Source organism: Vigna unguiculata, chromosome 8 (assembly GCF_037176805.1).
Source record: "Vigna unguiculata cultivar grain cowpea cultivar isolate G323 ecotype 2 chromosome 8, ASM3717680v1, whole genome shotgun sequence".
NCBI lineage: Eukaryota > Viridiplantae > Streptophyta > Magnoliopsida > Fabales > Fabaceae > Vigna > Vigna unguiculata.
The window spans coordinates 36,504,558-36,514,853 of NC_140799.1; the positions used below are offsets into that span (position 1 = coordinate 36,504,558).

The following is a 10,296-nucleotide window of genomic DNA, read 5'->3' on the forward strand; positions in this document are numbered from 1 at the left end:
ATTGAGACTAATAATAATTTTAACACATTTATTTTAACTACTATATACATCTTTTAGTGATAAAACTACAAGAGAATACCTCAAATTTAGTTATGAATTCTTAGAATAAGGAGTATCAATATTCGTATCAAAACACTTATTACTTAACAATATTATTCTCTCAAATCACTTTAAATCGGGTAAACCAAATCATCCGTATTATCTCGAATTAAATGATAAGAGCCCCCGACAAACAAACTAACGGTTAGCAAAATACATTTAAATAAATAAATAAATTAGAGTTAAATGTTTTTAATTTTGTTAATATACTTTTCCATTTTTATAAAATTATGATTACACAATATTTTCAAATTAAACAATTTTCACCTACCTAAGATATTTTTATTTTAACAAAACACGTTGACCATTCTATCATCTATAATTAATGTTAAATCTTATGAAACCTTGTTGATATTGTATATGGCATTGAAGAATAAATTACGCACAAAATAAACTGAACAGTTGTGTCGTTGCAGTGATAATACAGAGGCGATGTGCCAAAATTGAATGAAAATAAGTGATTCTTGTAATAATTTGTCCTAAGAGAGAGAAAGGGACATTATAGAGGAACTTGAGAGGAAAATTTCAATTTGAAGCCATGATTTCAATGTAACACACCAGCTCCATTTGTGCCCTAACACTCCCGATCTCGCTCTCGGTAGGCTCTTCTTCTTCTTTCTTGCCATCTTTATGTGCTTCCGTTAATCCCACTTTTTTATTTATTTTTTCTTTTCAATTTGGATGTCAATTTTCGTCTTCTTGATCTCATTGTCGGAATCGAAGGTATAAACGCTATTTGGAGTCCCCTTTGTGTTTAATTTTGAATTCAGTTCAAAATGGGTCATGTTTCAGTGGATTAGATCATTATCACTTGTTAGTGTGCTACAATCGATTCAATTCAAAGGCTCATGTTTGATTCTAGATCTAAGATTTGAACTGAATTCAAGATTTTCTGTCCGAGATTGAATTTGGCGGAGGAATCTGAGTGACAGTTGATGATGGTAACATTGTAAGAAGACTAGCTTGTTCCTGGTGGGTTGAATATTGGGTAGTTGGCATGGCACTTAGGCCACTGAGCAAGTAAATGCAGTGTTTTTTGAAATTGGGACGTGTATGTGTAGTTCTTCTTAGATTCAAGATATAATTTTCAATTGGATCAATGACAAAGTTAGATTTATCTGGTCATATAAATTTGTTGAACATCCTTATCTTTTTTCTATGTACATGTTCTTTTTTGTATGCTTGTTGTTTATGTGGTCGGCTAATGTATTATTGAATGTTCATATGCTGCCTTGATGGACTTTTGGGGTTCTTGTAGACTATTTTCATATGTGAACTGTGTTGAAGATAGACTGTGTTACTAGTGTTTCAATTTGACATGTGGATACCCCAAATCACATTGTGATGGTTGCCTATTTCAAAGACCACTATTGCCTTTTGTAGTGCTGTGCTTCATCTTGGCAAGTTCTATTGGTAAATGTCAGGTAGATCTGCTTGACAAAATGGGACATGTAAAGTTGCAAACGCAAACTGGTATCAATGCGATAGAAGAGGCATCTGGACAGTGCGATGCTGGGTATCCTGACAAAACTACTGTGGCATGCATGATCAATGCAGAAATCGGTGCAGTTTTGGCTGTCATGAGAAGAAATGTTAGATGGGGAGTTCATTATATGTCAGATGATGATCACTTGGAGCATTCCCTTGTTCAATCTCTGAAGGCATTAAGGAAGCAAATTTTTTCATGGCAGAATCAGTGGCATGTAATAAGCCCTGCCTTGTATCTCCAGCCTTTTCTGGATGTGATTCAATCAGATGAAACCGGTGCACCAATTACTGGTGTCGCTCTATCATCTGTTTACAAGATTTTGACATTGGATGTAATTGATCAAAATACTGTTAATGTTGGGGATGCCATGCACTTGGTAGTTGATGCTGTTACAAGTTGCAGGTTTGAGGTGACTGATCCTGGATCAGAAGAAGTGGTATTAATGAAGATATTACAAGTTCTTCTAGCGTGTGTGAAGAGCAAAGCATCTATGATGCTGAGTAACCAACATATTTGCACCATAGTAAATACTTGTTTCCGTATAGTTCATCAAGCAGGAACCAAAAGTGAATTGTTGCAGCGCATAGCACGTTACACAATGCATGAACTTGTTCGGTGTATTTTTTCTCACCTTCAAGATATTGACAACACAGAACTTGCTTTAAATAATGGCAGCACTGCTTTACAGAAAGAGGTATAGCATTTATGTTACCTTAAACTTACTGGTTGCCATTTCATTTTTTTTGATAATTTTGTCAGTTGCTAGGGGAGGTAAATGGTTGTAAGGAAAAATTGGGACCTTGGGCTAAGGAGTATGATTCAAATTTATGCATGAATTTTTATTTGGCTATTATATGTTATTCATTTTTTGTCACCTGACAAGATCTGAAATCATTCAAAATGAATTTGTTAGTTTATTTACCATCTGCTTCTCTACTGTTTATTACCTGTTTCAACTTTCCAATTTCCATGATTTTATTATTTCGTCAAATTGCATGTTGACAATCCTGGAATCATGAAATTTTGGGATATATTTGAGAGTGATGTTTTAGGGGAAATTTTTTGTCATCATTCATAACTATTCATTAATCTGGTAAACTTAGGCTGTTAGAAATGGACTTTAAGCCTAACTCAACCTCACAAAATTGGCTTGTAAGGTGAGTTTTGCACCTCACTTATATATTATGAAATTGCCTTATCTCTAGTCGATGTGGGACTTCCAACACACCCCCTCACGCCGAGGTATATTCATCTCGTGCATGGGACAAGGAATTAGTGGGTGGTCCGTTAGCGGCCCGATATCGGGTGAAACAGAATGTCTAAGAAAGTTTGCTAGGATGGACTCTAACTTGACTCTGATACCATGTTAAAAGTGAGCTTTAAGCCTAACTAAATCTCACAAAACCGGCTTGTAAGGTGAGGATTGCACCACTTATATATTCTGAATTGGCCTTATCTCTAGTCGATGTGAGACTTCCAAGGTACATTCATCTTGTGCGAGGGACTAGAAATTAATGGGTGGTCCGTCCTAACATGATATCAGAGTCAAGTTAGAGCCCATCCTAGCGAACTTTCTTAGAAATTTTGTTCCATCCGATATCGAGCCGCTAACGGACCACCCATTAATTCCTTGTCCCACGCACGAGATGAATATACCTCGGCGTAAGAGGGTGTGTTGGAAGTCCCACATCGACTAGAGATAAGACAATTTCATAATATATAAGTGAGGTGCAAACCTCACCTTACAAGCCGGTTTTGTGGGGTTGAGTTAGGCTTAAAGCCCACTTCTAAAATGGTATCAGAGGCAGGTTAGAGCCTATCCTAACAAGCTTTCTTGGACATTCTGTTCCATCCGATATCGGGTCGTTAACGGACCACCCATTAATTTCTAGTCCCCAGGTTAGAACCTATCCTAGCGAGTTTTCTTGGACATTCTGTTCAACCCGATATCGGACCGCTAATGGACCACCCATTAATTTTTAGTCCCACGCACGAGATGAATGTACCTCGGCGTGAGGGGTTGTGTTGGAAGTCTCACATCGACTAGAGATAATGCCAATTCACAATATATAAGTGGGTGCAATCCTCACCTTACAAGCAGGTTTTGTGGGGTTTAGTTAGGCTTAAAGCTCATTTCTAACATAAGCTAAAATATATTTTGAGTGAGGTTTAGTTTTGGGCATTGCAGTTCTTTTTTGGTTTTCACCTGTTAAAAATGTGAAATCATATATTTTTATTCCTGATTTCATGTGAGCCTCGTTACAGGGCAATTTATATGTTTAACGAAAGGCTAGGTGATCGTTTAGATGACACTCACTAGTGTTTGTAGTCTCATGTTAGCGTGTGTCACTTCTAATATTTTTTAGATTCCTGAAACGAATATTATTTATCTTCCTTAAAATGAATATTAAGGAACAAAAGTAGGGATTTCAGATTTTGGTGGGGTGAAAATTAAAGGAAAAGGGTTTTATGTGGACCAAAAAAAAAAAATTAACTCATTTTACAGATACCAAAAACAATGATTTAAAATTTTAGAGGGATTTCAGATTTTGGTGGGATGAAAATTAAAGAAAAGGGTTTTGTGGACCAAAATAAAAATAAAAATATTTTACAGAAACCAAAAACAAAGATTTAAAATTTTAGATGGATGAATACTCGTTTTACAGTGACAAACAAAAACTCGCTCATTTTATAGAGACTAAAAAGTACTTAAGCCTTTTTTCTCAAAAAAATTAACTTAATGTTTTATCTGTTTATTTATTTTTATAAACATATGTGTATCTCTTAAGAAGTTTACTCTTTCTTCCCTTTCCCTCTGGAACCTCACTCCTAGGTATACTCTAAGATACCTTATGGTGCTGGTCATCTGATTAAGTCTGGCTTTAAAGTCTGTAGTCCAATCGAAATGGCTTCAGACCTATCTTCCTGCTTTCCCTTCAAATTTAAGAAGGGGACTAATAATTGATTTATTGAGCTTTCTTATATTTAAAATATTACTACGTAAGAAAAGTGCCCTTCCACATGCTATATTTAAAATAGCATGTGAATATCCACACACACATATATTTTTGCAAAACAAAACAAATTAAGGTGGCCAGAGCCTTTTGCACCTATAAGGTAGTGCCACCCCCTGCATGTAGTACCTTAGCTTGACTTTGACTTTCTCAGAGTTATTCTAAAACTACCTAAAATAATCCAAAATCCCAAAGTATATTCTTTAGGAAAACCACGTGAATATTATGTGTGTATGGTAATAACCGACCCCTTGTCGTGTATCATTGTGTTGCACCTCTCATACAAGGGTAAAAGATAAAAAGAAGAAAATGATTGTTAGAGGCTGTTTATGCATTGTTACTAGTTAGGGTTAGAGAGATTGTTTTCATGTATCATCATGACAAATATATTTACAGTCAATGTCACAAACTTGTAAATTTCATTACTGATAGTTTTTTTGTCACTTTTTCAACAGATTGTTGGGCTAAATAATGAGCATAGTTCTCCAAATAGACAATTGGACAATGGGAACTTGACTTCTGCTAGTAATGGTCAACCCTTATCCACAGGCATTGCTCCTAGTACTGTGAGTGATGTGGCAGCCACTGTATTGGATGAAGACACAGCTATTGGCAGCAGTGATCAAGAGGCTGATCTGAATGAATTGCAGCTTATAAATGAACCATATGGGATTCCCTGCATGGTGGAAATATTTCACTTTTTGTGTTCTTTGTTGAATGTTGCTGAGCATATGGGAAATAGTCCTCGATCTAACACTATAGCATTTGATGAAGATGTGCCTCTTTTTGCCTTAACTTTGATTAATTCAGCCATAGAATTGGGAGGGCCTTCCTTTCACCGACACCCTAGATTGCTAAGCTTAATTCAGGATGAATTATTCCGCAATCTTATGCAATTTGGTTTGTCAATGAGTCCTCTCGTACTTTCAATGGTATGTAGCATTGTTCTAAATTTGTATCACCATCTTCGTACAGAACTCAAATTACAGCTAGAAGCATTTTTTTCTTGTGTAATTTTGAGGCTTGCACAAAGCAAATATGGTGCTTCATATCAGCAACAGGAAGTTGTCATGGAGGCCCTTGTTGACTTTTGCAGGCAAAAAACATTCATGGTGGAGATGTATGCTAACTTTGATTGTGACCTAACTTGTGGTAATGTCTTTGAAGACATTGCTAATTTGTTGTCCAAAAGTGCTTTTCCTGTGAACAGTCCATTGACTTCCATGCATATTCTTGCTTTGGAGGGTCTTATTGCTGTTATGCACGGAATGGCTGAAAGGATAGGCAATGGATCTTTAAGTTCAGAACAATCTCCTGTGAATCTTGAAGAGTATACTCCGTTCTGGCAGGAAAAGTGTGAAAATTTTTGTGATCCAAAAAATTGGGTTCCTTTTGTATCCCGGAGAAAGTACTTCAAGAAAAGATTGATGATTGGTGCTGATCATTTTAATCGTGATACTAAGAAAGGTCTTGAGTTTCTCCAAGGAACACATCTTTTACCTGACAAACTTGATCCCCAAAGTGTCGCCTGCTTTTTCAGATACACTGCTGGGTTGGATAAGAATCTCATTGGTGATTTTCTAGGAAATCATGATGAATTCTGCATTGAGGTTCTTCATGAATTTGCTAGAACATTTGATTTCAAAGACATGATGTTAGACACTGCCCTACGCCTATTTTTGGAGACTTTCAGACTGCCTGGAGAATCACAGAAGATACAGAGGGTGCTTGAAGCTTTCTCAGAACGATATTATGAACAGTCTCCACAGATACTTGCCAATAAAGATGCTGCTCTGTTGTTATCTTACTCAATTATAATGCTTAATACAGATCAGCACAATTCACAGGTCAGAAATAAGATGACAGAAGAGGATTTTATCCGTAATAATAGGCGAATAAATGGTGGCAATGATCTACCTCGAGAATTTCTGTCTGAACTTTACCATTCAATTTGTAAGAATGAGATTCGAACAACTCCTGAGCAAGGTTCTGGTTTCCCTGAAATGACCCCAAGTCGGTGGATTTATCTCAAGCATAAGTCAAAAAAATCTGATCCCTTCATTGTTTCTGATTCCAAAGCTTACCTTGATTATGATATGTTTTCTATATTGTCTGGTCCAACAATTGCTGCCATTTCTGTGGTATTTGATAATGCTGAGAATGCAGAGGTATACCAAACATGTATGGATGGATTCATAGCCGTTGCAAAGATATCAGCTTACTATCATCTTGAAAATATACTGGATGATTTGGTTGTGTCACTTTGTAGGTTTGTTACGGTTTTTGATCCATTAGCTGTTGAGGAGTCAATCCTAGCCTTTGGAGAAGACATGAAAGCAAGAATGGCAACTGAGACTGTTTTCACTATTGCAAATAGGTATGGTGATTTCATCCGCACAGGGTGGAGAAATATTCTTGATTGCATCTTAAAATTTCACAAGTTAGGGCTTCTTCCTGCTCGTATTGCCAGTGATGCAGCAGAAGAGTCAGAGCTTTCTACAGAAACTGAGGATGGGGGGAAGCTTACTACTAATGCTTTATCTTTATCACGTCTTCCATCTGCAAATACTACAAAGAGATCCTCTGGATTGATGAGCAGGTTTAGTCAACTCTTATATCTAGGTGCCGAAGAGCCAAAATCAGTTCCTAGTGAAGAACAACTTGCTGCTCAGCAATGCACCCTTCAAACAATTCAGAAGTGTCACATTGACAGCATATTCTCTGATAGTAAATTTTTGCAAGCTGAATCTTTATTGCAGCTTACAAAAGCAATCACTAGTGCAGGAGTGAGGCCTAAGAAAGGGAGCAGCACATCTGACGACGAAGATACTTTGGTTTTCTGCCTGGAGTTATTGGTAGCTATCACTCTGAATAACAGGGATAGAATCGAACTTCTTTGGCAGGGTGTTTATGAGCATATTTCCAACATTGTTCAGTCAACTGTGATGCCTTGTGCATTGGTAGAGAAGGCTGTTTTTGGCCTTTTACGAATTTGTCATCGCTTACTGCCCTATAAAGAGAACATTACTGATGAACTTCTGAGGTCTCTGCAACTTGTCCTTAAGCTTGATGCTCGTGTCGCTGATGCATACTATGAGCAGATAACACAGGAAGTTAGTCACCTCATGAAGGCAAATGCCTCTCATATTAGATCTCATTTAGGATGGCGGACAATTACATCACTGCTTTCCATCACTGCTAGACACCTGGAAGCAGCTGAGGCCGGTTTTGACGCATTGTTGTTCATTATGTCAGATGGAGCCCACTTGCTTCCAGCTAATTATGTTCTCTGCATAGATGCAGCGAAGCAGTTTGCTGAATCTCGTGTTGGACAGGTTGAACGGTCTGTAATGGCCCTTGATCTTATGTCAGGGTCTGTCAGTTGTTTAAAGAAGTGGACTAATGATGCTAAGCAAGCGACAAAAGAAGAGGAATTGGCAAAGGTGTTGCAGGATATTGGGGACATGTGGTTGAGACTCGTACAGGGACTAAAAAAACTGTGTCTGGACCAGAGAGAGGAGGTTAGAAACCATGCGTTGTTATCTTTACAAAAGTGCTTGACAGGATCAGTTGGGATTAATCTCCCGCATAGCTTGTGGTTACAATGTTTCGATCAAGTGATCTTCTCTGTGCTTGATGACCTGATTGAAATTTCTCAAACACAATCTCAAAAGGACTACCGGAACATAGAAGGAACACTAGTTCTTGCTCTGAAGCTCCTGTGTAAAGTTTTCCTCCAGTTAATCCAATATCTATCAGAATTGCCAGACTTCAGCACATTATGGTTGGCTGTACTAAGTCGGTTAGAAACTTATATGAAGGTGAAAATTAGGGGAAGGAGAAGCGAGAAGCTTCACGAACTTGTGCCTGAGCTTCTTAAGAACACTTTGCTTGTTATGAAAACAGGGCAAGTACTAGTGCGGAGCAGTAGTGAGGATGGAAGTAGTTTGTGGGAATTGACATGGCTGCATATAAATAATATTGCTCCGTCAATGCAAGCTGAGGTGTTCCCGGAGCCAGACTCCAAGCATTTGCAGAAAAAACAGACTGAAAAGGTTGAAGGTTTGGTATCTGATGAAAACAATTCTGTGTCTTCAAATGAAACAGTAGGTCAAGATGGTCCTGGTATTAGTTAATAATAGCTGCAGCCCCCTGGCTACCTGAATTGGCTTTTTTTGTGTCCCTTTGAACCCATGATCTCAGTCCTCGATTGGTTTTCTTTTGTTCCGAGGTTGTCCGGGTTCTCTTCAAGTGATTATGCAGAACTTCTCAGATCTCATTCACATTTTCACTGGGACTCTTGATGCTAGTGTACGGTTTTTGAGTTGAAGGTATGTTATAGCTTGAGGCATATTAGAATGAACCCTTGTAGTGTGGTCCTTAAAAAGACCACTTCCTCTCTCCATGAGACCACGCCTGTGCTGGTTAACTGCAGATTTATTGAGTCTTTCTTACTAAATTGTACAGAACTCGATATTCTCTTTACCTAGTTGCGAGATGTAATTTACTCGGTATGATGCAAGCTACACAAGTTTTGAAATTGTCATAAATATATATATTTGAACGTCCAAAGGTATGCCTTCATTGATTTATCAATTTATGGTACTGTTTCAGAGTCCAAATAGAGTTTTGATAATTTTACTGATACAATTTCAATTTGAAGCCTACGATTTCTGCTTTGATTTACCTATTTTTTCCATTTGTATTTTGGTGTACCACTCATACTTATCATTTCCATAAAGTTACTTATGGAGAGCATCTTTGGATGTTCTTACCGCTGTCTATAAGATTTATTAACAGATAAACAATTTTGTTGAAATAAATTATTGAAGTATATATATTAGAAAACGATGGAATGCATTAGTAACATTTTTTCGTTTAATGTACTTTAACTTTTATTCCCTTGTCGATTTGTCGATATATGTAAGTTGTCTATGTAGTACTCGGCTTTTGCTTCTTCAATATTTATCTCTAACTTCGAAAACCAAAAAAAAAATCCCTCTCCCTAAGATTTGGCTCTCATTGGGTCTAAGCCCTAGATCCTCGACTGTCTTGTTACGATAGCGGGCAAAGTGTCCGATTTACACGGGCAGGTTGCGCGAGGTAACCATTGACATTACTCTAGTACGAGGGGCAGGTGGCCCCTTGTGTGGGTTGAGCTTTCCTCTTGTCGTAGAGTGTCCTGTAAGTTTGGTATAGGCCTCATCTAGGAAGGGCCCATCGGTATGGTCTCGGGTGCGTTGGGTAGGTACACGAACCCTTCGACCTTAAGACCAGTTAGGTGGGCGGGACAGTCGCCCTACCTTCCGCAGCGCGTGCGTGTTTTGTTTTTTGAAAGCATCTAATAAGGGTAGTCCACGTGGCCCACTCATAACTTCCAGAACGTTTCAACTTCCTGAAAACACCACCTAAAACTGTCTTGTAGGTAGCGGTGCTTGAGTTTATGCATTCCGTTTTCCCTGTTGCTTGCTGTGGCTTTGGGTTTGCTTGTTCCTTCTTGAGTTTTCTGGTGGTTTTGGTAACGTTTAATGGTTATGTTGATATGTGTTTAGTGGATTTCCAACGGTGAGTAGTGCATGTATTTTAGGAACGCTGGGTTTTCGTGGGTAGTTTGTATTTTTCCGGTAGTGCATGGTGTGGGTGTTTTGTGAGAACTGGTGTTTATTTGGACAATTGGTGGTTTTGTGGCAGTAG

At 38.0% G+C, this 10,296-nt stretch overlaps 1 protein-coding gene across 2 annotated transcripts; it reads left to right on the plus strand.

Moving 5' to 3' along the window:
• The first annotated feature begins 466 nt into the window (after positions 1 to 466).
• Positions 467 to 9,198, plus strand: LOC114193123 (ARF guanine-nucleotide exchange factor GNOM-like). Of its 2 annotated transcripts, none has more exons than XM_028082823.2 (3): positions 467 to 697; positions 1,524 to 2,282; positions 5,058 to 9,198. In XM_028082823.2, the coding sequence occupies exons 2-3, from the start codon at positions 1,542 to 1,544 to the stop codon at positions 8,736 to 8,738; spliced, it is 4,422 nt and encodes a 1,473-aa protein (XP_027938624.1). In that variant the 5' UTR covers positions 467 to 697; positions 1,524 to 1,541; the 3' UTR covers positions 8,739 to 9,198. The 2 variants fall into 2 exon arrangements, with proteins under 2 accessions (XP_027938624.1, XP_027938625.1); XM_028082824.2 differs by having other exon boundaries at positions 474 to 697; positions 1,483 to 2,282.
• The last annotated feature ends 1,098 nt before the right edge of the window (positions 9,199 to 10,296 follow it).